Here is a 27,882-nt window from a genome sequence, read left to right on the forward strand (position 1 = left end):
ATGAGCAGGAGGGCTGTTTTAGTCTGCGTCTGTTTGGCTAACTGTAGTTAGCATTAGCTGCGAGGCTAAGAGGTGCGAGGGGGTCCGGCCTCGCTGGATGAACGGGCCTGACATGAGAAAATAGACCCTGGAAGGGAGAGGACCCGTCCACACAGGCCGCACGGCTCCGGTCCTACAGCTCTAGCTCTGTTCGTTTTCACGTGAAGATGAAGTTCCTCAGCGGTTCTTCTCCTCGGGGGCGAGCTAGCACAGCCCATGGACACCCTGGTTCCCTCCTTTCGCTTTCAGACATCAGCCAAGCCGATGCACCACTTCCCTTCGATGCGGTAAGCTGAGCCGGGATCAAAGCAGCTTATTATCATACGCTTAGTTAGAAGTTGTGGCTCAGGCTGCTGGCTCCTAGCCTTCACGTTCAGTCGACGTTTTGATGTTTGTTCCCCCCCCTGGCTGAGACAGACTCGGCGTTACGTAACTGCATACAGTACCATTACTGTAACAGCAGCTTTAACGCAGTGCCAGTGCTGCAGTACTAGTGAAGTGCAAGCCATTTAGCCGGCAACGTTGTGTCAACGTTTGAGGCAACCTAGCGTCAACCTATTCTGATCTGGTCCCCACAACGTTGTCTGCTTGGTGCTCTGCAAGCTGTCACGACGTTGAAATGAATGAAGGAATTCCTCAGAAAGTAGTGATAGCGTTATCTGGCAACGTCTGCAACGTCTGCAACGTTGTGGCAACGTGAAAAAGTAAGGAGGTCCCTGTTAATGAGAGAATTAGCGCAGGACCCCATGTGCATTTAATCGCGTCCCGGTTGGGGACTGGAACAACTGGCTGTAACAACGTTGTGAGGACCTTTTTGAGGCAACGTAAGCAGCACCACCGTTGGTTGAGGTTGTAGCAACGTTGGAAGAAAGCAAAAACGTTATGAAGATGTTGTGTAATGATTGAGTTTTATATTAACTGGTCCATTTACAAAGCGACTCCAGCAAACACACACACACACACACACACACACACACACAACATTGTCACAACGTTGTCTACTTTCTTACAACGTTGTCACAATGTTGTCATAAGCTCTTTTTTTAAGTAACAATGCCAAGTGCTATTATGGCCCTCTATTGGCAAATTAGCTGTGTAATTCCATACACAGCATACACTATATGTCCAGATGTTTGTGGACACCCCTTCCAAATCATGCAGTCAGTTGTAAGTATAAGTTGCATCCATTGCTGACACAGATGTGCACACAAATGCACACACTCACACATATACATATACTTGCCGAGAAGTACAGCCAATAGAATAGGACTCTCTGGAGCAGATGAATGTGAACCTATTGGCACCATGCTGCCTATTGCCAGGCGTGGGCTAGTAGAAGGGTATAAAGCCCCCCAGCAGCATTGAGCTGTGGAGCAGTGGAAGAACTGTGATCTCTGGAATGATGGTTGGTGGTGCTCCATCCGGTACTTTTGGAATGGGTTGGGGAAGTGGTGATCATCCTCCAACAGTCTGACCTCACTAACGCTCTTGTCGCAGAATGCAATCAAATCCTCACAGCAGTGCTTCTCCAAAATCTAGTAGAAAGCCTTCTTCTCTAGACAGTAGAGACAGTTACTCCAACAAAAGCAGGGCACACGTTTAAATACCCTTGATTTAGGAAACAGTGAATGAGCAGGTGTCCGGATACTTTTGTCCATATAGTTTAATGCCAGATGAGATTTTATGTACATGGGACCCTGAGGTATAACTGTCTCCTTAACAGGAGCTCCTGACCTGGTCACAAGGTCAGCACAATTTCCTAGAAAGTTGCCAGAGAATCACCAGTAGTTACATTGTTATTACATTGGTTATTAATGTGTTACTACACAGTTATTAGACACTTAAGAAAGCCTGGGTCAGAGCACAGGGATTTAAGGGCCTTGCTCAGGAGGCCAACAGTGGCAGCTTAGTGGACCTGGGTGTCGAACCCACAACCATGTGATTAACGACCCAGCAGCCCAGTGGCAGTGGCTGAGCACCCACAACACAACGCTGTGGCCCCCAAAACAATAGGTTGTCACAGCGTTGCCTTATTTGCCGGGACAGGGGTCTTACTCAAGTGCTCCGTGTAGCTGCTGGTTAAAGTTACTGTGGCTCTGCACATTTTGCTAAAACAGACAAACCCCCTGAGTGAGAAGAGCGGGGAGGGCTCGCAGGGTTACATTAGTGCAGGTTGCTTTTACCCAAATGGATTTGATCTGGACGGATGAGTGCGAGAGTGCCTGCGTCAGACCCTGCTGATCAATGGCAGCAGTTTTTGCTGAACGTAGAGCTTTTCAGTCCTTGGAGCTTTGAAGCGAACAGTGATAAAAGGACAGTGTTGAAGGAGCAGAGTTTATGTAAGTCGGGATGACACGCCCTATATACAGAAAAGGGGCTTCACTGGTGGCTCTTTGCATTTTCGAAACCACTGCAACATCATTGTGATGATGAAATAATTAATTGTTAAAGAAACAACAATAACATATACTAAATTGACAAAAGTATAGGGACACCTGCTCATTCATGGTTTCTTTCAAGGAAATCAAAGGTGTTAGAAAAGATTTTATCCTGCTTTATTGGAGTAACTCCCTCTACTGTGCAGGAAAAAAGGCTTTCTACTAGATTTTGGAGGAGCAATGCTGTGAGGATTTGATTGCATTCAGCGACAAGAGCGTTAATGAGGTCAGAATGATGGATGAGCACCGCCCTGCCTCATCCCAAGAGGATTGGATGGAGCACCATCCATCATTCCAGAGAACACAGTTTCTCCACTGCTCCACAGTTCATTGCTGGGGGGCTTTATATACCCCTCTACCCCACGCCTGGCATTAGATTAAAATAGCTGAAAGTATTCATTAGAAGGGTTGTCCACAAACATTTGAACGTGTGGTGTACGTACACTGTCCAACAAACTTTCTTTCCACTTTATATGAAATAATAACTGCATAGTTACACATTAATAATCCAGGCAACAGCAGGAAATAATATAATAACATAACATGTTCGGGACAGCCCTAGAAAAATTCCATGGTGTTCCATGGCACATTCACATGGGGTCCTGAGGTGATTCTCTCTTTCCCAGGAGCTCCTCCCTGCTTCACGTCATCAGAACCTTTTAGAAAGTTGTCAGATTCTCAGCAGAAGTTAGGCCTGCATCATTATTACTTGGCTTGCTAATGTGTATCTGCACAGTTATTAGAGACACTTCCAATTAAGTGGGACCCTGACTCAGACCCAGCGTTCACTGTGTTATTAGAAGTAGGCCACCCATTCACTCTCACTCAAAGGCGGCTCTTATCAGGGACCTATAAACCTTGCCGGCCTGCTTTGACTGAAAATGTCGTTGCTGTTGCAGGTCTGGACATGAGCTGCGAGATAGCTGCACCTTTTGATCTTATGCAAAGGATGCTCCGGCGAGCAGAGCGCTGCTCTAATAATAGCTGCACCTTTTGGTACCTGCACACACCAAAAATATCCCACAGAGGCAACGTGACACTGTCCGCATGGGCACCGCTGAGAACCTGTTGCTCTCCGGCCGGCCTGTGTCACCTTCAGCGCCTCCCACTGATGAGTTAGCAGAGTGTTTAGCCTTCTGCTGTTGCGTTGCATCCTCTGAAAGAACAGGAGAGTGCAAATAGTGTGTGTGTGTGTGTGTGTTGGTTGGGTGGGGGGCGTGTGTGAATGGGTCGATGCAGACATTCATAAGCCTCAGTACTGAAACAACAGAGGATTAGCGCGCCCTGTGTTTGCGTGCTCACTGGGCATGGCTTTTCTAAGCCTTCTCCGTCTTCTTTGTGAAAAATTTCCCAGTTTCTTTGTGTTCAGGGTTCTTCAGCTACTCTTGCACTGACTGAGCATGAATCAGTAGGTTGTTGTGATCGTAATGAGAGGGATGGATGAGAGGGAGGAACTGCTGGACTGTTTTCTTGTTTTGCACATGGCCGACTGGTCTCGGAGTAGACGCCACGCTGCCCAGCTCGTGTTCGGTCAGGTGAAAATATAGGCAGAAGGAAGACGACACTGAGATACTGAGCCGTAGTCTCGGGGTGGAGGGTGTGGTGGGGGGTGTGTGTGTGCTGTAAGTACCCAAATCAGAGGAGTTTAGGGACACTGATTGGTTGCAGGAGAGGAGATGCTGGTAGTAGACAGGAGTAAAATCTGTCCGTCTCCTTGGAAACCAGAGACTGGGCTGCAACACCAGCAGCCTCCATTTTCATAAGGCACGAGGTAAGGAGACGGTTTCTCTACGGTATCCGTGGCTTTTCAGATGAGGGAAGGAATCACCGGGACTAGTTGCATGAAGGTAAAAACGCTGGTATGAGAACAGCAGTGAATTTGTATCATGTGAATGTGAACTTTGGACAGAGTGATGATGTTTACTACTGTAGTATTAAGTGTTGTATATTATAATGTGTATATAAAATATGTACGGATAACAAATATATATAATATATAACAAATATATAATAACAATGTTATATTGTTTGTAATCATTATATATTTGTTTTTATTATAAGTTATATGATAAAAACATATTTAATACTATATATTTTTTATATATATATTGTTTTTATATTATTATTTTTTATTGTTTTACAAAAATGAAGAAAATAAACCCTGTGTGTGTGTGTGTATATATATGTATATATATACACTATAATACTATTTATTTTATAATATTTAACAGTTATATTGTTTTGACTTAATGTGATGCTCCAAAATGACTTATATAATTTTTACATTGACTTCCATTATAATGTTCCAATTTTCCTTCTCCTGTAAAGTTGGCATTTTAGAGATGGAAGGTTTCTGTCTGACAGTATGTATGTATATGTGTGTGTGTGTTGTATCATGTGTGGCCATGTTTTACAGTGTTTGTGAAGTAAACACGCCGTGTACATCAGTCTTTTAATGTTCTTTAGTGGAGTTCAACTCAAAGAACCATTGTTTTTTTTTTGGCATGGTTCAATTATTCTTTTATATAGAGACACTAAGGAACACTTTGGATATGCTTTCTTAAAATAAACCTTAAAATGCACCTCTGTAGCTCTAAAAGGGGTTCTATTACTGTTACTGTTAAGTCTGAGAACCCTTTTTGCCTCCATTGTAGCAACTGTATTATTTAGTCTGGTGCCATGTTTTCCACCGACTGGCCAGTTTACGGGTCTAAGACTGCTGTCTTAGATCTTAGGGCATCTAAGTTACAGGAAGTGGCTCTTAAATGCTTGGGCGGATGTGCAGATTGGATGGGGGTATTGATCAGTAGATGAGGAGATCAGAGTCACTGTTTTGGCCGCAATAAATCATAAATCTGTATTAAAACTTTAAAGCCAATTAACAGTATTTCACAATCACAGTATTTCTTGAAAGAAACCTGATTCTCTTCAGTTTTTTGTCTAATTGTGATCTGACCTGATTTATTAATGTGAAACGTTGCATTAAAGACCCACTTTGACTTTGGTGTAAATGTGCTCATGTCTGCTGCAGGAGCTGAAAGGAGATATCCGGGCCAGTGAGATTGAGTCACTAGGCAGACTTTCTCCTGTGCCGTTTACCTTTCGAGTCTCCAGATTGAGTTGGATGAATTATGAATGGGATGTAGCTTATAATTGGATGAGCTTTCCTGCTTAAGACGTTATGATTGTAATGGCTTTTTATTTCTCTGAGATTAGACTCTGTACCCTGCTGTGTATGATGTGTGGGGTCGGATTCATTGCACTGTGTACTGTACTTTCTCACTTCCACCTTTTTCTCACCTTGCTGTGAATTTCTTACGTGTCGTCGCTGTCCTGCGAAAACCTAAATATAATGTCACTTAATGTCGATGTGAATGTGAAAAGATTTGATTCTGAGTCAATTTGGAGCATTTCTATTGGTCCAGTCATCATTAAATTTGGACAAAATGTAAAGAACACCTGCCAGATTCACGTTAAAAATAATTTAGATACAAGGTTTTTGTGTGGTTTGTGTGATAGTGGAGATTTTTGATTATGCTTCAACCATTATTGATTTTTGATTATGAACAGCACTCAAAATGCCACCATTGAATCAACATTGTTTCACAATGACTTTTCAATGTTACAAAAATAAATAAATAAATAACCAAACACCAGCATTGGTTTAATTAGGCATAAACACATTAATAAAAAACAACAAGAACAACTGACAGATACAATTTATTTTAACAAGTAAAAACAACAGCAAAAATGGAGATGGATTTTTGTGTGACGGCGATGATATTCAGTGCTAATAATTATATCATATATAATTAGTTTATTCCCTTAACACTCCAAAGCTTATTACACACTCAGTAACTACAGAGACTTCTGTACAAACTGGTGTGGACTGTTTGTAATAACACTTGTGGCCCACCGGCAGTCCATAGGCTGTTTACGGGGTTAATGTGTGCCCTTCTATGATGGATGATGGTGTTGGGTTGAGTCAAAACTCCCTAGTCAAAATGCCCTAAAGGCAAATATTTGCCCTTTAAAACATAGCTAAGGGTAGGGATGTAGGGGCAATACGCCGAAAATATTCAGAAATCAATTTTGTTGTTGTGATAAAAGCGAGCGTATCATAGACATTAGGGCTGCACGATATATCGTCTCAGCCTCTGCATTGCAGCCTGCACATGCACAATAGTCACCTCGCAGGACGTGCAATGTCCCGTAAGGCAAATTATATTAAACACGTCACGCTACGAGTTAAGTGGATATCGTCAGTGCTTAAAGAACACTGACCAACTGCACTTTAAGACTTTAAGACTGTTTAATTAGATGCAGTGCAGCAGTTTCAGAATGAAAAGGACAGTACTCAAGATGGGAGAGTATTTGAAGCAGTTTTTAAAAAACATCTACTGATACATTGTGTCTGCCTGTGAAAATATGGCAATAAATACTGTGTATTGTACAGATATCTTTAAATATTGTGATATAATATATAATATCATGTCGATCATCGCTAGGTTAGGGTTCAAAAGTGCCCCAAAATAACATTTTGTAAATGTAATTATAAACCAAATAAACAGATGTTGCCATCACTCCAGTAATCCAGCCGGCCCATTGTTAACTGGGCAGTTTCTGCTGTATGCTGTACATTAAATTTAAGGAAAATTAAATGTAAATACTTCCTGTACACTCCTATATATCTCCAATAAAGGTATTATAGAGGGTTCTTTGAGCAGTGCCATAGAAGATCTATTTTTGGTTCCATAATGCCTCAAAAGTTTTGTAAAAGAGATGTAAGTGTGTGTGTGAAGAACCTTTACTCTTTACTTCTATAACTTATACGATTCTTCACACACACATTTGCATGGAACACCAATGCTTCATCTAAAGAACCCTAAAAGAACCTTTTGTAGAACCTTTAATAATAGTGTAGCTCGCACAAAGGGTCCCTATTTCTGTATATACCTCCCTAAATGTCAGTCACTGAGAGCACAAAGTACCTAAAACTTTAAAACCCCTCATGTTTCGTAGACCGCTGCGCTGTTTGGATCTGATATCAGGTAGACCGACTGTAGCGCCATGCCGGACGGGAGAGAGAGGTCATTTCTAACGTACGTTTGAGAGAATCGCATAACCACACAGGAGTAACTTAAGACACAACAGCGAGGCTCTGAAGTGCGGCTCGATTATGCAGACATCTGAGCGTTATGAACAGGATCAATGGGAGTCGATGGAGCTCTGAAATTGCATCTACCGTTATTGCAGAAGGCTTGACCTCCGTTACTGAGACGGCTTCAGCGTAGAAGGAGAACTGCGCTCTTTTGGGCTTTACGGTGAAAAGTGTAGAAGCTTTTAAACTGTATGAATTAATCCATGTTAGGATTAAGATTAAGATTAAGTGAGTAAGGAAATTGTGCTGCTACACAGTTTTATTTCTGATTGTTCACCAGTTTTCTCCACCGATTTAGATCGGCAGTTACCTCACCCATACATACTCTTCCCCCATCACATGTGGTGCTCCTGACACTGGGAGGGTGGAGACCAACACACGCCTCCTCCAACACAGTCAGCCTTCGCCTCTTTTTTTTTTTTTTTTTTAACTGATGCCGATGCAGTGTCACCAGGCACAACAGCTCAGGGGAAAGGCTGTGGTACCCGCTCTGAGCCGGCTGCTGAGCATCGCCAGCACTGCACTGAGCAGTGCCAGGGTGAAAGTACCACTGGAGCAATGTGGAGTGGAAATGTACCATCTAGGGCCCACCCGGATGAGAGCAAGCAATTGTGATTCAGGGCCCCGGCTGTCGATGGCTAGCAGCATGAACGGACTTCAAACCTTTTTCGGCCCTTTTGCTCAAAATGACAGCGCCTTATTCTGCAGGACCACTCTGGGCCCAACTAAGGTTCGACACAAGTAGAAGATCCTTAAGGAACTGTTGGAGGTTCTTCAGTTTGAAACTGGGGAGGAGCCTATTTAGAAGCTTTGAGGAACCTTTAAGGAATGTTTTTCTTCAAAAGAAAAGTTTTGTCTTGAAGGTTCCTCATAGCACCTTGCAAATTGAAGAACCTCCAACAGTTCCTCAAGGATCTTATACTTTTAACAGTGTACATAGGACTGTGTGTTGGCAAGAACCTGGCGATATGATGCGTATCACGCTTCGGGGGTTATGATTCAGTGTGTTGTGATACTGTAAACAAGACAATAGAGGACAGAGAACAACACTGCTATCGAAATAGAAATACAGAAAATGTTATTAATAAAGGATCAATACTGTGGTTTTGAGAACCAAAACAGAACTGTTAAACATGATACTGTGATACTTTGATTTTTTTGTTTCTTGAGGATTGGTGATGATTCTAGAACTGTAAAAATTGTGGGGTCTGGGGTGCTTCATGAAATATGTGACAATTCTTTGGTCCAAATACCAGAAATATCAAGCACCACAGCACACTTTTCAACCTGTCTAAACGGGCCTGTTCAGAACGACTGGTTTAGTGAGCCACTGCTGGCCCCACCCTCCCATCTCCACCCTTTTTTCATTACTTCTTTGGTCTTACACAAATCCTTACACTTAATTTGTTTATTACTTAAAATGTATCCTCATTCGTCCCTGTATGCACTGGTTAGCTGATGTTTACTCCACCTTGAGTTCACGTCTCTCTCCCTGTCTCTTTCTTTCTCACTTGCTCGACCTTCTGTGCCAAATACATACACTCTCTTAAGCTCTCTCTCTCTCTCTCTCTCTCTCCTCGAACAGCTGTAGTCTTCTGTCAGTAGCTAAGTAGCTGTCCAGTTACTTAAGTCAGGACTGATATACACTCACCATGCAGTTTCTTTTCCTTTTCTGATGGTTACTGTCTAACGTTTTGGTGGCCAGTACATTTTTAAAGTGGCTGCAGTTTGTAGTTCTGCCTTTGCAAAAGTGTCATTTCAACAATTTCATTGTTAAACTGGAGTAAGGTCTTATCTTGACTAGTCAGAATCTGTCTTTTCTAAACCATTTTGTTAAAATTGTTTAATATGTTCTGCTATTAATCATCTAAACTTATTTTCCAAGTACTTCTTAGCCCTTTGCATGGTGTGCTGGCTTCTGCACAGTGCTTAGTAAAAATCATTGAAGCAGATTAGAGCCTGTGATTTATTTATTTTCAAGATCTCCTCCTATTCTTCAGGGACCGCAGTGTTTTTACTAGAACACTTCAAACGAACCAGCACACACACACATATACACACCCCCATGCACAGATCTGCATTTAAGATTCTTAAAACTATATGAGCTGGCGGTGATTTCATTGCGGAATCTGTGGAATGCAGAGGGAGCAGAGGGTAATTACAATTGATCCTCTATACCGCTGTTTCTCCACAAGCTGCACTGGTTTAGGGGGTCAGTGCCAGCTTATTATTGAGAACAATTATAGATGGGGGTTCTGGAGGGCAGTGAGAAGGTGAGGACGGCCTGCTAGGCTTTTGGTCAGATCCTGTTTGCACTTTTTCCTTTGGGCCTCATTCACCTTCCTAGAATTTTCTTTTCTTGAGAATTCGTTATTGAGCAGAAACATCAGATTCATTATGGGTTTTTAAAGGACTGAATTGTTCACAGCTCTGCACTTATGATAATGGATCCCAGAGTCGTTGTAAACTGAACAAATTCCTAATAAGAAAACACTGGGGAATGCCAGAGTCTTTGTAAAATCACTCTACTGAAAGCTTTACACTAACATTGATATCAGAATTTGTTTGCATTCAGCCTCACAAAAGCATCAGTGAGGTCAGGTCAATGTTGGATGATAATTCTGGACCACAAATGCCACTCCAACTTTTCCTAAAAGTATTGGATGGAGCACCACCATCACTCCATAGAACACAGTTCTCATAACAGCTCAATACTGAGGGGCTTCATACCACTCTAGCTTACAATAGCCATTTTATCAGCAGTGGAGATGATCCACGTCTCATTAATGGGTGCACCTTAACGATTACTAATTAGAAGAGATGTCTGAATACTTTTGGCCATGTGACTGTGCATATATGTTTTATTTATTGAATTACGTTTCTCTTTCTAGTTCCCATTTTATGGATTCTGATATGGACTATGAGAGGCCAAATGTCGAGACCATCAAGTGTGTGGTTGTCGGAGACAACGCAGTGGGGAAGACCCGGCTCATCTGTGCCCGGGCCTGCAACGCCACCCTGACCCAGTATCAGCTGCTGGCCACACACGTGCCCACTGTCTGGGCCATAGACCAGTACAGAGTGTGCCAAGAGGTGAGGAACGTCTTTCAGTGCACCACAGGTCTAGAACATTGGAACTGTAGCCCCCACATGAGCGTGGTCGCAGATGACCAAACGACATGATGGTGTTGTAAACATGTTGCATACAGTTACTCGGGTAAATCTCCATGCATGTGATAGGTGTGTTTCTCCAACCAGGTTCTAGAGCGTTCTAGGGATGTGGTGGATGATGTCAGCGTGTCCTTACGGCTCTGGGACACTTTCGGAGACCATCACAAGGACCGCCGCTTTGCTTATGGCAGGTCAGAGCTACTTAAACTTGCAAGTACTTTCATATTAATTACATGGCAATTAAATTAAAATGGCAGTTGCTTTTTGCCACTCAGTGGGTGTGGCCACAGTCACTCCCACCACCTGTGATGTCACGTGCATACCCTCTATTGTTAGAAAATAGTATTTTATTTTATAGTATTTATTTGGTCAACACTTTTCAGTGTTTCAACGATAGTTTTATAAAGGTTCAGATATTATGGTCTGGAACTGCATTTCTGCTGGCTGGGCAGCTTGTCCGTAAATGGCACTTTAGGGCACCAGATGGAGCTCTGAACACTGTGGTTAAAGACTCGGAACTGGATTGGGATTAAAATAGCCAAGACCCGATCCATTAAAACATGTCTGGATCCACTGAAGTGGGACATTCCTATTATATAATAAATTATATTAAAATATATATTTTGTATTATTGATTATTGCACTAATGCTGCAGAGCAAATGTGATACAAGTGGTCTCCATTTCTTTTTATGATCTTAGGTCTCCTAATTTATTGTGACGTTTGTTTTTTATTTGGCAGATCCGATGTAGTGGTGCTGTGTTTCTCCATCGCAAACCCAAACTCCCTGCATCATGTGAGGACCATGTGGTACCCTGAAATCAAGCACTTCTGCCCCAGAGCCCCAGTCATTCTGGTGGGCTGCCAGCTGGACCTTAGATATGCTGACCTCGAGGCGGTCAACAGGGCCCGTCGCCCGCTGGCCAGGTGAACCCATCTCCTTTTACACTGGTAGTTTCTGATGCAGGTACTCATGCTGGCGGCTCCAGTGCATCTGTGTTTACTACAACAAGTTGACAAATAAGCTTTTGCTGTGCTCGTTCTCTCTACGACAACATTTAAGGGGTAGTTCAGCAAAGGATCTGATTCGTGCAATTTTACTTATACCTCAAATGTTGTAAGTAGGTCAAGAGAAGGTGGTTTGTTCTCAGTTAGTCCTGCTTACCTGGTTTCTACCACTGATGAAATTTAGGTCTCAAGATTAGTAGAAGGTTAGTACTATTATTTTTACCCCATGTGGACTTTTTGTCCACTTTTATCTGGCATACAGTTTGGACAGTGCCTAATCAGTGGAGTTAAAGTTTCCATTATTTGACCTTGTGGACATACAAGTGCAGAAGTAATCCTTGGACACTTAATAACATTTGTAGGAAACTGAACAATGTCTTAATCATTTTTTATTCTTTATTATGACAATGATGAAATAGTAATTTACTGTTACTCCAACAACAGCTAGATTCTTGAAGGCCATTCGAGAACCTTTTTAAATATTATGATGCTCATTGGTTTAATGTGTAGCCTGTTATTTTTTCTGCAAATCATTTTATGCCTCTGTATTTCAGACCCATAAAATCCAACGAGATCCTGCCTCCAGAGAAGGGCCGCGAGGTGGCCAAGGAGCTTGGCGTCCCGTATTACGAGACCAGCGTGGTTGCTCAGTTCGGAGTCAAAGACGTTTTCGACAACGCCATTCGAGCCGCCCTCATCTCTCGCCGGCACCTGCAGTTCTGGAAGTCTCACTTGCGGAATGTGCAACGGCCACTCCTCCAGGCCCCTTTCCTACCCCCCAAACCGCCACCTCCCATCATCACAGTCCCTGCTCCCCCTAGCAGCATCGAGGAGCACCCGGGCCGGCTGCTGGAGGATCCCCTGTGCGCCGATGTTATCCTGGTGCTGCAGGAGCGCCAGCGGATTTTTGCCCACCGCATCTATCTGGCCACGGCCTCCTCCAAGTTCTACGACCTTTTCCTGGCTGAGCGTCGCGCTCCCGAGGACACTAAGAAAGAAAAAGAGCGTCCGCGGCCTCCTCTTTCTGGACGGGAGTTGCTGATGCGAGCTGCCAGTTTTGACGTTTGCGAGAGCATAGACGAAAGAGACAGGGCGAACCTTCGGGCTTGCACCAGCGACGGAACACTGAAAGGAGGCGAAGGAGGAGGCCGGCTGCTCCCCGCCTTTAGCCGGGCCTTCGTCAGCATCCAAGAGGAAATGGTGGACGACCCAGTGACCTTCAGTCCCCGGCAGATGACCGTGATTCACATGGACCCCTCAATGCAGCCGGGGCCGTTCAGGGCCGTGCTGCGGTACTTGTATACGGGGAAGCTGGACGAGCGGGAGAAGGAGCTGATGCAGGTGGCTCATATCGCCGAGCTGCTGGAGGTGTTCGACCTGCGCATGATGGTGGCTAACATCTTGAATGATGAGGCATTTATGAACCAGGAGATCACCAAGGCCTTCCATGTGAGACGCACCAATCGAGTCAAGGAGTGCCTGGCCAAGGGAACCTTCTCTGGTGAGATGCATGTGAAATTCATTTATCTCATTTTATATACAATTACTTGTTATCCAAATCAAATCCAAACACTAGGGATGTGTATTACAGCTAGGGCTGTACAGCTGGACCGATCTAGTTCACGGCCAAATAAGCTCATACCTCCATTTGCAATTAAGAGGGCCCTGTGGCTGCTCACTGGTTGGTGATGTGAAAAGTAATTGCAAGTTAAACGACGTGAGTTTGATTAAAAGGGAAAACAAGCAAATTTGATTCGAACCTCACCTGGAACACGGCCTGTGCTGTGGTGGTTAGTCTGCTAGCTAGCTTATCTAAGCCTAGCTATCCGGTTATGAGTCCAAACACAGCAAAACCGGTCTCTCATTTCACCTTTCTGTTACTCCCAACACCAGTCGCTCGACTTCACTCTCTCAAACTTACATTTTTATCTCCAACAATTGGGTAGTATTGTGTGGTGCTCAGCAGTTAGTCAATAGCAGCTACACTGCACTGATACTCGGTGGAGCTGTAGCTGAGCTAGCTAAGCAAATATTAGCTTAGCAGGTGGGCTACAAAACAGGCAGATCCAAAACCTGGAAAGAAACTTTAAAACTAGCTTTCTGTCCTTTTAACAGCAGAAGCTCGATCTGAGTCATTATTAGATTGTTATCCTGCTAACTAAGCTAATGCGAACCAGCTTCTCTCTCCTGGTTCAGAGCAGGTTAACATTTGCAGTTGTTGTCAGACTGTTGACTGTTTAACATTTATTAAATTATTGATTTAAAGTTGTGCACACAGTGTTCACTTAGTTTGTCACCCTGTGAGCAAACTGAACTTTGTGTTTGATCGTTTTAAAGGATATACGGAAGACATATACACATAGAACCAGAGCTGGGCGGTATGGAAAAAAATTAAATCACAGTATTTAAAGACCTTTTTTATGATATACTACAATATTTGATGCAATATTTCGTTCCAAATACTCTCCCATACTGAGTACTGAGTGATTTGTACTCAAAATATGCTGCACTCCATTCAATTAAATAAGACTGATAACACTCTTTGTAATAAAACATGCAGATAATCAGTGCTTTTTAAGCACTGACGATATCCACAATACACTCATAAAAGCATATTGTGTACCACAATAACAACTTTTTTTTTTTGCAATACAATAAAATATTGTCCCAGCTTTACATAGAACCATTTTAGCTGCTTCCGCACCTTGCACTACTCCCCGCCCGGTTATACCGTACACCTTAGTAATAGTTAGTAATAGTAAAAGACAGTATGACTATGAAAAGATGTCTTTAAAAATATTTCTTGAAATATTGTGATATAGTATTTTTTACCGTATCACCCAGCCCTAAATTCCACCCAAGCTCTCATAAGGCATGCTGTGTGTACGTCAATGTCATATATCTTTTATCCTTTTCTGTCCCTGTATTGTATTCCCCTTCCTGCAGTGTTTGACTATTTCATAGCACTTAAATAGTAATACGCTGCATTTCTGAAATGTCTGCACAGTATATTTTTTAGTCTAAACTGCAGAATTGCCGTGTAATTCTTTTTAAATCTGTATCCTTCAGCAAAAGTCAACATCATTTTAGACACAAGCAAACTGAATGTTCCCGTATCAAGCTCTTTTCCCCCTCTACCTCATCACGAAATTGAGCAACTCAGTCATCCACCCCCACAGAGACGGGCCGGTCTCCGTATTTTGCCAGCTGGCTTTTTAAGCTTATTTAATCAGAAGTCTTTCGGGGCGCCCAGTGATGTTTTTCAGCTCGTTTAGGGTTTGGTGTGTATGTGTGTGTGTTGGGGGGGGTTGGGGGTTGGGGTATCAAGCTGCTCCTCCACTGCTGACTTGGCTTTCTTGTGGTTCTTGCATAAGCTCAGAGCTTTCGTATTTATTTGTTTTTTGCTTCGCTTCTCTATCGGCTTTTAAGGAGAATGGAATATTGACTGAGGCGTTTGTAGGCTGCCAGGATAACAACGTTTTAATGAAATACTTACCAGTGTCGCAGTGCACGGCACCGGCATACAATAACAAGCGCTGTCACCATACCTGTTCATCGAAGCTCAAGGGCTATTACAAATAGCCTCTACTGTCCAGGAAAGACTTTCTACTAGATTTTGGAGGAGGATTGATGTGAGTATTTGATTGCATTCAGCAATGAAAGCATCAGTGAGGTCAGGATGTTGAATGATCACCACCTCACCTCATCCCCAACTGTCCAACTCATCCCAAAAGTATTGGAAGGGTCAGTCCCACTGCTCCACAGTTTAATGCTGGGTGGCTTTATACCCCTCTAGCCCACGCCTGGTATTAGTAATGGGGCCAATAGGTTCGTGTTTATCTGCTCCAGAGAGTCCTAATCTATTGGCAGTACTTTTTTCTCTATAGGAACTAGATAACCTGTGTGTGTCCATTTGCACATCTGTGTCAGCAATGGGTGCAACTTAAAGTAGCCAAATGCATTCATTAGAAAGGGTGGCCACAAGTATTAGGACATAATGCATATAGACTAGATCTGCTTACGGATGCATGCACCATGCTTTTATGTTTTTAATGGATGTTTGCTTTGATGGTTTCTCTGTTTGCTTCAGATGTGGTGTTCAAGCTGGATGACGGAACAATAATGGCCCATAAGCCTCTGCTAATATCGAGCTGCGACTGGATGGCAGCCATGTTTGGAGGACCCTTCGTTGAGAGCTGTACTAAAGAGGTACTTTTTCCACCTTACATGTCTGTTGTTATTTATGTGGTTTTGCTGTTCATTGAATTCACACTACACTGTTGTTTACTAATTAAATTGACATTTAGTTGTTTAATCTTAAAGCAGCATTGTGTGAGAATTGGTATTGTTTGCTCCTGGGCTCCCCCTACAGTTTGGCAGTGCAAAGGACATTTACTCCACCGCTGTAAACACAAATCACACTTTGAGCGCCCCCTCATGGGCAGCTGTACACATGCATTTCTGGACAAGCTGAGAGATACAGCAGCAGTATCTGAAGGTATAAAAGCATGGGATTAAGGCGTTAGAGTGATATTACAGGATTTTACACAAATATGACCCAGGTTACGTAGCGTTGCGCACTTCTCATGAGATGTCTGGCACAGCTCCAGCAAAGTGCAGTAGCAGTGTTCTCGCCCAGACTGGGAATGACGGAGCTGCCTATACCTATAACAGTCAACTGAAACATCAACATGATTCTGAAGCTGCTGTCTTAATGGTAAAATTGCTGAATAATGTTGCTTTAATAAGAACAAAACATAACATAAAACATGAGGCCTAGGAAGGTTAATTATCAGAGTTGATGCCACCAGAAGCGCGCCAGAGGTTGCTGCCTATAAAAGCTTAAATGGATTAAGTTTATATCAGTAAGGTAGATAAGTCACAATCCTAAAATGTACCACAATCAACTGCATTCCCAAAGTATAATAGTAGCTCTGTTTTTACAGAGAATTACACTGATCAGCATGTGAGTCAGCTGTGGTTAACCATTTCCAGTAAGCCTGCTCCGTAGGAAGTAAATGCAGCTTATTGCCTTGCCAGCATGATAGGGCCATCATGTGACACTGGGACCTGTGCGGGTTAAATGGCAGTACCACAGTGGGAGGAAAAGGGGATAAAATTTGACAAACAATTTAGTTGACGTTACATTAGTTTACGGACTTGACGGAAAATGTCATGAAAAAAAAAAACACTTCCTGTGTAATTTGTAATTTACAGCGACCGCACATTTTTTACAAGTTAGTGTGACGGGGTGGTAAGTCAAACTGAGGGAAATAAGAAGTAATAAGATGTTTATTTTTAATAAATATATCATACATAAACAGGGATGCACATGTAATCCAAAAGGTTTGATAAAACTAATATTTATTTGGTGATATTTTAGATGCTGAAAATGGTCATGTACTGATGAAAAATGATTTAAAACAGTATTATTGATTATTGATTTGATCTGGCGTGCTAGGCCAGAAACAGAGGGATGAACACTCACAGAGATCACTCGACCGGCGATATAACGACAAAAGGGGGAAGAGCTGGGGGACCAGCTACTAAGCGTAAACGGCAAGGCCGACCAAACCTGGAACTACAGCGTGCTGCCGTGAGCGTGGTTTACCTAGCTGGGACGTGGGTAGCCAGTGAATCCTGACAGTGAGCGTGCGAGCGAGCCTCGCTGATAACATTGTTAGCAGGGTGACCTGCTCCTGAACACGACCAAGCCGAAGCTGGCCTTAACACACCTCTAGTCGTACAGGGAACCCTTCGGGCGACCTCAAGGTACCAAAAGATACAATTCTCTGCATTGAACCATGCTGTTGAGGCTCCTTAAGTACTCCCAGTCCCAGGTGAAACACACGAACCAAACAAAAGGACAAAGAACGATCAGAACCGAGACATGAGTCGACACACGTAAAAAAAGGACCAAACACACATGAACACGAACATGACGAAACTAAGGCGGCAATCCATGTTTGGGCCTGTGGGCGGCGGCTCAGGATCGCCCTGGGGGAGGGTGTGATAACGAAGGCCTGACAGTCATATTGAATTAATAGTTTTAAGCTTTGGAAACACTTCGGCATGTTTTTTTGTGAGCTTAGTGAATCTCATTAAATGTTGTGGATGCAAATTTGAGTGTTAATAGTGCCCCCTTGTGGAGAATATTCAGCGTGCTAAATATGTGCATAAGAAATGAAGCTATCTAATATACCCAAATATTTGGGTAAATACTTCATTGTTGTTTTGATGCTGTGTTCCCCAGGTCTTGTTTCCGAACACCACACGCAGCTGTATGCGTGCGGTGCTGGAGTATCTCTACACAGGTCGCTTCTGTTCTCGCCCGGACCTGGATGCCATGGAGCTCATCGTCCTCGCAAACCGTCTCTGTCTGCCTCACCTCGTTGCACTGACAGGTACACGTACACGCTCGCACACAATCTCCGCTAAGCGACTTAGCTGCTGTGAGCTTTACTGAGCCAGTAATGCACTTAAGAGTCCGAGTCTTATCAGCTGCAGCCGCTCAAATCTGCGCTCAGTAAATTTAGACTCCTCACCCATCACAGCAGAGGACAGACGGGATAAGACAGTAGCTGCTAATATTGGGGATATTTTTGTTACAGGAAGGTGGATGTAAGTGAGTAGAGGGCAGAGATGTGGGTGCGGATGCTTTTATGCTTTCAAAATAAAAATCAATATTTTTTTTTTTCATAGCAAATCAGTTACAGGATCCTTTTACTAATGTAAAACATTCTGTTAAATCTCTTGATACTTAGCTTTTTGTGCAATAACATGCCTTTCTTTTGCCTCATATACACCGAATGTCCAAATGTTTGTGGACACCCATTCTAATGAATGCCTTCAGTTTAAGTTTAAGTTGCACTCATTGCATAGCAGCTTGTCTAGTCCCTGCAGAGAAAAAGTACTGCCAATAGAATAAATGTGAACCTGTGACCATTGGCTATTGGGCTATATTGGCTAAAGGGGGGGTTATAAAGCCCCCCAGCATTGTGCTGTGACATGGTGCTAGGGCTGAGCTGGGAAGTTGGGGATGAGGTGGTTTGGTGATCATCCATGAACACCCTGACCTCAAATTAAATCGAGTCAATCAAATCTTCACAGCAATGTTCTAAACTCTAGCCTCCTTTCCTGGTCAGTAGAGACAGTTACTCCAACAAAAGAATAATTACTTTATTTTAATAACTTATAACTTGTTTTTTTGGAAGAAACAATGAATGAGCAGATGTCCCAATACTTTTGTCCATATTATGGAAGTTGTGATGGTGCAATCCTCTGTAAAAACCAAAGCGCCTAATTACCTGCCTTGTGTTTTAGAGTTGTACACTGTGACTGTGCTTATGGAGGCCGCCATGATGGGAGCTGATATAGATGGAGACGTACTGGTTTATCTGGAAATGGCTCAGGTAAAACGCCCATCCAGTCCAGATCCTGTATTAGGGTTTACTACACGTTTAACTCCGGTTTACTCTTTGAGAAGCTCATTGATGCCTGACTCATGTTACAACACTGATACGCTCATAGTAGAAGTTAACTGTCCAAGAAATGGCAGACTAATTGTGTTCTCATCTTATCTGTTGTGTGACTGCCTTCCTTCTCAGTTTCACGGGGCCCATCAGTTGGCTGGGTGGTGCCTCCACCACATCTGCACCAATTACAATAGCGTCTGCCGCAAGTTCCCGCGTGACATGAAGGCCAAGTCTTCAGGTACTTAATACACCATCCTTAAATAAACAGTACTAGCTAACCTCAGTGTTTGACTATTTGCTTTTATGGATGGGTTATGTAAATGCCTAATTCTCCGACTAATATTTTAGTCAATATTTAACTAAAGTTTTGAAGCTACATATTTAACCCTCCTGTCATGTTGCAGGTCAAAACTTTAAAGTTTTTAAAGTTTAAAAATACATGAAGGTTACTAAGTACATATATATATATATATATATATATATATATATATATATATATATATATATATATATATATATACACCTATATTGTCATTCCCAATAGTATTTGGATCTACTTTGGCTGGGTTCTGTTTACACTTTCCATTAAAATGCGTCCCCAGTGTGATCAGATGAGACCAGATTTTACTTGCCCGTGTAAAAAGCCACATCCGCACGTACATAATTTCTGCTTTACATCCTGTAAACAACTGTTTCTCATTAAAAATGCTGTGAGGAACGGTGGGGGTTCTGAGGTGCTGTGACGCAAACACGAAAATCTTCCATAGACACAGTCTGTCACATTAGATCAGCCTATATAGTCTACGCAGCCTTTGAAGGATTAAAGGATGCAGCTAAATTGGGACACAGATATTGTTATTGTTATTATTATATCAGTGTCAGACCGTATTAGGGTCTTTATATAGGGTCTGTTATAATAGTTAATAGTTAAATGGTTACTCTGCAGATCAATACTTTACATCTCATCTTCTCAGACGACGTTTGCACTGTTCTGTGTGCTTGCATTTCTATGAGACCATATATAACCCATTCTTACATCTATCAGAGAACCAGGAATACTTTGAGAAGCATCGCTGGCCTCCAGTGTGGTACCTGAAAGAGGACGACCATTACCAGCGAGCCCGCAAGGAGAGGGAGAAGGAGGACTACCTGTACCAGAAACGTCAATGTAAGCGCAAGTGGCTCTTCTGGAACCTTCCGTCCTCACCTTCCTCCAACTCCCCTTCCTCTCCCGGCTCCTCGGCCATCATGTGATTGACCGCTAAAGGCCTCGTTGGTCTGAGCTGGAATGTAGACGCAAACCTCAGCAGTGACAGCCGTTTCGGCACTGACATATACAGACTCTACTGTCCATCATACGGCCATCGAGCAGGAATCACCAGACGTGAAACAAAAGTAACAGGCAGGAGAACCAGAGCGGATTTCTTTCTTTTTTTGGTTGCTTTGTTGAGTGAACCTACCGATGCCGACGCAGTACACACTCGAAGCTTTGATTCCTCTGCAGTTTAGAGGCTGAAAGCTCTCTGGAGCTGTGCTTTTGGACCAGACCCAGCAAATAAAAAGTGCTGAATGACACAACTAATAACTGCTAACAAAGTGCTTTTCAGCTACGAAGCATGACAGCTAAGAACAACCAAGCAAGGTGTTCTAAAAGGAACCTCAGTTTTGGGACTACGAAGATAGAAGAGCATATTTTCTTTGCTCTGCTATTGCTTAAGATGATGGTCAAGCGCTGCATGGAGGGGCATGCAGATATTGGCTGCCACACAATGTTACGTTACGTCCAAGTGACATTAAGTCCAAACAATCTGGAGACACAACTGAATTATCTGGAATCAAATTATGTGGTTTTTTTTTGTTTTGTTTTTTTGTCGTCCTGCTCTGGTGGAAACGTATTGCTGAATGTTTAATGTGCCCAGCTGGTCCTGATGGTGAGTCTGGAACTGAGTTGTTTATCCTGCTCACTGTGGTCTGGGTTTTTTTTTTTTTTGTGCTTGTTTTTTTTTGTGGTGACCTTTTAAAAGAAAAGGGCTCTCGTTTTCTCATTGTAATTGGACCCTCTCTCACATGTTCACTGGACAAGTGGTCATTGTAAATTGGACGTTGAGAGGATAATGGAATTGCACACCACCCGTTGTTTTGACATTTTTCAGCAGCAATAGCCAAGTGCATACCAGCACTCCTCGAAACTCGACGCCCCCCCACCATATCACAAAATCTGCCCCGAATGAGCAGTCACACACTCTTTCTTCTTTGGAGTCGGAATGACATGGCTCAATGCCCAGAGACCCTGTGTAGCCAGGATGTGACCACTCGCTGCGGTCTTGACCAAAGTAAACTCTTGAATGCTTCACTTCAAGGGTGCCCGACTCTGCTCCTTCGGAGTGAAATGGTTAGCGAAAAAAAAGTAGGCAGAAAAAACACTACATTTTGTAGTACATACAGTAAATCTCACCTAATTTGCACTGGTTCAACTTACTTAAACAATTGTAAAGCAGGTAAGGGCATTCCTAGATGCTCTTTAACAAGGTTAACAGGGCCTGTTTTTGTTTGCTTATGACAGGATCTACACTAAGTCTATGTGGCAGAGCAGAGCTGGGCACCCTTGTGTTACTTGGTGAGCGCTGCATGTCTCGCGCTCTCAGAATTGTACCGCTGAATATGCATATGTGTAGGCTCACGGGCAGGCCTGTGACTAGGTTATCTAGTTTATCTTATCCGGATTTGCTGGTTTGCTGGCACTTGCAAACAGTATTCCTAGTCTATGTAGAGAGCAAGCAATGCTTATGCCTAGCTTATAATGATAATACGAACTTAGTTTCAGAGCTCTGAAGTAACTGTAGAATGTAGAATGCCATGTAATAATCAAAGAAGATGAAGCATTATTATTATTATTATTATAATACATAAAATGGGTTAGCACAGATGTATAAACACAGATGAGCAAAATATAGTAAACATTGTAGTATAAAATGCCACTAAGTAACTTGCTTCGGACCTGAATGCGTTTACACTGCTTAATCTGAACCCCTGAGAGGTGGGCATATTGCAAGCATGGTGCTTATTGTGTAGTATTGAACATTCCCCCCTTTAGTTCAGCCCACAGCCAACTGTAGATGACCCGATTCCTGATCTGTGGTATTCTGCTGATTTGTAGGAGTGACCGCAGCCTAAAGCAGGAAAGGCTAAAAGCATCTGTAAAGCATTGTCAGTTCATTGTCTTTGTTGCTGCACAATAGAGTGGAGCATGCCTCATATCCCATCCATTTAGCAATATTTATATTCATATTCCAAACGGCTCTCATCCTCTTTGCTGCCGCAAAGAACAAATCCTTCCTCTCCTGCATGCAGCCAGGTGGCATTTACACAAACATTTCACCGTGACTTTTCAGATGATTATCTCATTTAATACCGGGAATGTCAGTTTGCTTCACTGGTATTAATAATAATCAGAGAGAGGGAAAGGGAGAGAGAGTTTGCATGCGGGAGATCAAAGTGAACCTCAGTGGGAGGTTACTGTCAGCCGTAAAATCGTAAACAGTCGGTGCTCTCTTCCTATAAGACATGTACAGCCTGGACTTGCTGAGATAACTCCTCAGTGGCCTCGTTCAAGACATTTGGGCATATCTGGGATGTGTGTACAGTAATGGCGCAACCTGTCGAGCAGCTGTGACGCAAGGGGTGTAACAGTACACACAAGTCACGGCTCGGTTTACACCATGGTTAAGACCTCAAGCTTTGGGGTGAGTTCAGGTATAACTTGAACAAAGCAAGCAAAATTCCTGAATGCGTACAAGCTGGGTTCCTTTCATTTATTAGATTTGCAGTTTGTCTGTCTAATCTGCTGCCAGTATGGCCTGGGGGTCGCAAGTTCGCATCCCGAGCCATGCCTCTTTGCCATCAGCAGCCAGAGTCAGAGAGAGCACAATTGGCTGTGCTCTCTTTGGGTGGGTAGATGGCACTCTCTCCCCTCATCACTCTTAAAGCGATGTTGGCCGGCACATATGTCTCTTAGGGACCCAGAACTTTCCTTCGAGTGTGCCGGCTGCCCATTGATGCCGCATACCGGCAGTCCGAAAAGACAATCCGATTGGCGTTCGGACGCCAATCAGCTTGAGCTAAGCTTAATATGGCATGTTGCTAATTTTAGTTACCTTTCCTGATACATATCCTTCTCAGGGGAGCTTTTTTTTTTTTAGTTTTCTTGCAAAGCCAGAAGGGCCAGAGCCAGTTTGTACATGTACTGTTACACCCTTATGTGACACTATATTAGCCTTGTATATTAATGCAGTACTGCTAATGGGGGGGGGGTGGAATTTAGAAGAGGCATAAGTGATTCAAATGGGCAAGTACCAGCACTCTGCAATGCAGGGCAGTTTGTTTACACCACTGAGCCTTCACACTTAACGCAGAGGGAGAGCTTTGGAAAAGCTAAGGTGGTTCCTGACCTGTGGTATAAGAGGCTTGGGCCTGGAATTGAAACCTGCTGCAAGTCTCATTTTAGTTTCTTTTCAGAGATACAATGATGATACAGTAATTAGATTCAGGAAGCCTTGCAGAAGACTGCCAGTGGTGCCAGTGGTACCAGTTGAAGGCACTTGCATAGCTGTCATGGCTTGACAGTGGAGTTTGTAATATCATCCAAGGTTAACTTTTGCTGGCTACTGGATGTAATTCTGGACTTTTGGCTGTGTTTAGTTAGTGCATGTGACTGTATATGTAGGACTGATCCATCCTTCTAAGCTTTAGTGTAGACAAATCTAGACCAAGGCATGTTCATCTGCCAAATTCTACTCAGTTTGTATCACCTCCGCTCCCCTAAATAACATCTATACATCCAGAAAGCCAGCAGCAGTTTTAGACGTTCTGGTTAGCGCCATACCAAAGGTCTAGATTTGCATCATTACCTGTTGGGGATTCTTTTTTAGCTAAAGTCACTGGCTAGTTACTCAGGCTGAGGTATTTTGATAGAGTAGGCATAACTGGGTACACATCTAGAACTGCTGCTGGCTCTCCAGGTCTGCAGGGGACTACTGGGACTGCTTCTAAATTGCTTTATGATTACTGGAATTAAAGCACTCCCCAATATTCAGGTGTGGGGCTAAGTATCATTCACAATTTTTCAGTACAGATTCCAGTATTGATACCAGTACTGATACCAGTATATTGACTTCAATATCACTTTATGAATGATAATGATACACAAATGATACAAAAAAAAACTAAGGCTCTAAGTGGCTCGGCAGTCTAATGCGACTCAGGGGTGGCAAGTTTGAATCCCAAGCCATGCCACTTTGCCATCATTGTGCGGAGTCTTAGAGAGCACATGCTCTGTCCGAGTGAGTAGATGGTGCTCTCTCCCCCATCACTCTTGTTGATGGCCAACATTTGTTAGCTGGTTCAGTGGCGATTTTTTCAGAGTGCGTCGGCTGCCCGACAGTGCCCTTTGGGCGACAGTTTGAAGGGTGTCGAGAGCATTGCTGCTGCTAGGGGGTATTACAAAGGTGGGTTAATTGGCAGCACCAGAGTGGGAGGAAAAAAGGGGAAAATTTAACAACAAAAAACAAAACAAAAAGAAATGACATGACATGAACCGTTTTTCTGAATTTTAATAGTTTTTATTTGTTTCGATTTTGGGGGGGCAACAAAAAATCTAGTAGTGGTCCCGAGATAAATTTGTTCAACAAGCCTGCTTATTGGCTCACTGACAATTTGGCATTTGGTCAAAGTATAGGATTTTGATACCTGGTATATGAAGGTATATTATATACCCTGGTTATTCATCTTCATCTTCTGAGACTTTTTTTGGATTACAATAAAAAATATATAAGAGCTCCATTTTCAAAATGCAAAATTTTAAATTGGTTCATATAATAAATAGGTGAATATAGTTAGACCATGTTTATCGCTGTTCTGGTTGCCACTACCATTTTCCCCCATATTCTTCATATCATGCTTAAACTGTTGTATCTTTTATCACTGGCGTACATTCTCTGGTTAATCTGTTTTGACCACTATATAACACTATATAACAGTTTAATTGCTACAAAATGCCACTGAGCCCAAATTGAAAAATCCCACAGTCACTATTTATCTACTATTTAAAACATTGTACTCTTCACTCTTAAATATAAAGTGTCAACAAGGGTTCTTTGCAGCATGCCATTGTAGAATCTCAGTTCTCTGGAAGTGTTTCAGTGGTTGGTTGTTTGATGAGAGGTGTGATTGTGAAGAACCGTTTACAATATGTGTTGCTTCTCTAAAAGCTGAGAAGGTTCCTGACGTTCACACATCTCTTCTCCAGACATGGTTGTAAAGTGGTTCATCTGTGGCATCACTCAAAGAACCACTTGAGGCACCTTTTTTTATGAGTAATTGTTATGGAAACCATCCCTGCTATTATTTTGCTTGATATTTATTTGGGATTTTACAGTTTGATCACAGCGCACTTTGTGTAGTTCCTAGGAACTTTTGTGGAGAACGCTCTATGGATGTGCTCAAATCTCAGTCTGTTAGATCTCAGCTGTTTAGGTTCTTTCGGATGCTTGATTTGATAATTTAAGATGAACTTGCTGCAGAAACCAAAATGACTAAACCATTTCCGATTGATTCTGGAGTCTTGCATTGCTACAAGATGGTGTTGACGTATTTACAGCTAGTGTTTGAGATTTTGACTGAATACAGATATGAACCGAAATTGTACCTAAGAAAGCATCATTGTGCCCATTTACAAACACTCATTAATGCCACTAACAGAGGCCTAGCAAAACATTGTATTTTTCCAAATTTGTCAACAGTCCATCTGTTTATTATGTGGAAATTGCAAGAGCGGAACTTTTCATTTCCAGAACAGCTAAAATTAAAATTAGTTTTGACCTTGAGAGATTTTGATGTTTTGAGATGTTTTAAGGTCATATCTCAGCTCCTAAACCAAACTAAACCAAATCGGACAACTGAAAGTAGTGATTTTGAACACCTAGGGATTTCTCAGCAAATTGAACAGAACCCATATCTGCTGCTGCTGCAGAGGAGACACCCCATGCCTTAATGTAAAGTATCCTTATGTGACAGTAAAGGGTTCTTGTCACTCTGTACTGTATGTGTTTGTACTGAAATATGGAGAAAACTTTGTAAGTACCAAACATGTTGTACACTGTGTATGTATATATTATATACTGGACGTATTCATGCTGTACATGTGTGACATAGTGTGTGTATGTGTGCGTTGTTGTTGTTGTTGTTGTTGTTGTTTATTTTTGACTGATTTATCAGAATTGTTTGCCTTCTTTTTGGTTTTTAGTTGGCTTTGTCAAACACGAGCACTTTAGAATTAGTGAAGTGTACTATGCCCATGTCATTTGAATGTACCATTACTGATTGATTGCCTTTCAAACCTTAGAATTCAGCATTTTTGCTACTTCACCCACCCCCATGGCAGCCCACGGCCCATCAAATCGATGCAGGGAATTCCACTTCCAATATTTTATTATTATTATGATAATTACTGACTCCCTTTCATTGAGAAAGCTATTTAACACTCTGTAGATGCTGTACATGGAGGCAGGTGGGTAACGGGGACATCCAGTTAGGTGCATGTTGTAGACTTCTTTGGTCATGCTCCTGTTTGGTTTCCGATACGGCATCTAATGCTGCTCTAGTGTTGTTGTTTTTTTTTGTTGTTTTATTAATTTTTAATAATTTTTTTTTATCATATATGTAGTAAGAGTATATAAATAGAGTCTAGCAGACAATTGAGCACTATGCAGCATTATATATAAATATATATATATATATATATAGGCAGGCTACTGTATACTGGGTCCTCCAAAGCAACCATGCACTTCAATGCAGTTCTCAAACTCTACAGCACGCTCTATGTTTTCCGTTACATTAGGACTAAGTGTTTAAGAAAAAAAAAAATAGGGAGGAATAAACAAAAACAGTGAAACGTGGGCTGACCACTCAGAAACCTTTGGAGAACCTTCACACGTTTTCGGTGCTAAAGTACCACCGCTGCAAAGAAGCACAAAACCAAAGGGAGGATTTGGCACCGCCAAGACATGTACTTTTGCTGCACAATCACAACCACACTACAGTCAATCTCTATCAAGGAGTCCTTGAAATCAAACGGTTGAATACAAAACTTGAATGTTTTCTCAGTATTACAAGCCTGATGTCGATGTTTTTCTCGTCATCAGGCAGCATTTGTTCTTGGTGTGGGGGAAACGGTGAAAAACAAGGTTTGTACCATCAGGAAATGGAAATCTGAAATTGTAGCATGTGTTCTTGAAATGTGTAAATAGTGTTTATTTAATAAATCTGAATTAGCAGACTGCCATGTGTTTCCTCAGTTTTCCTGCAGTTACGGTTCTGTTCACATAATTGACTTGACTATTTATTGATTATTATCATTTTTACACTGTACACAATTCTAGCAGAGGTTAAGGGTCATGCTTAAGGCCCTTGAAAACAGTGGGCCTTAACAAATGCGAAGTGGGTGTGAGGAGTACCCGTAAAATGTCTCAGTGACATTTTTACAAGAAAAAATCTTGAGATAATTATCTCAGGAAAATAAAACCCACACCACAGCA

General features: G+C 42.4%; 1 protein-coding gene across 2 annotated transcripts; it reads left to right on the top strand.

The window, feature by feature from the left end:
• On the top strand, positions 1-27,615 carry LOC140557707 (rho-related BTB domain-containing protein 2-like). Of its 2 annotated transcripts, none has more exons than XM_072682425.1 (10): positions 1-326; positions 10,530-10,731; positions 10,897-11,000; positions 11,550-11,735; positions 12,371-13,317; positions 15,907-16,025; positions 18,070-18,220; positions 19,140-19,228; positions 19,424-19,529; positions 20,337-27,615. In XM_072682425.1, the coding sequence occupies exons 1-10, from the start codon at positions 256-258 to the stop codon at positions 20,543-20,545; spliced, it is 2,184 nt and encodes a 727-aa protein (XP_072538526.1). In that variant the 5' UTR covers positions 1-255; the 3' UTR covers positions 20,546-27,615. The 2 variants fall into 2 exon arrangements, with proteins under 2 accessions (XP_072538526.1, XP_072538527.1); XM_072682426.1 differs by lacking the exon at positions 1-326 and adding an exon at positions 4,242-4,324.
• The last annotated feature ends 267 nt before the right edge of the window (positions 27,616-27,882 follow it).

This window comes from Salminus brasiliensis, chromosome 6 (genome assembly GCF_030463535.1).
Source record: "Salminus brasiliensis chromosome 6, fSalBra1.hap2, whole genome shotgun sequence".
NCBI lineage: Eukaryota > Metazoa > Chordata > Actinopteri > Characiformes > Bryconidae > Salminus > Salminus brasiliensis.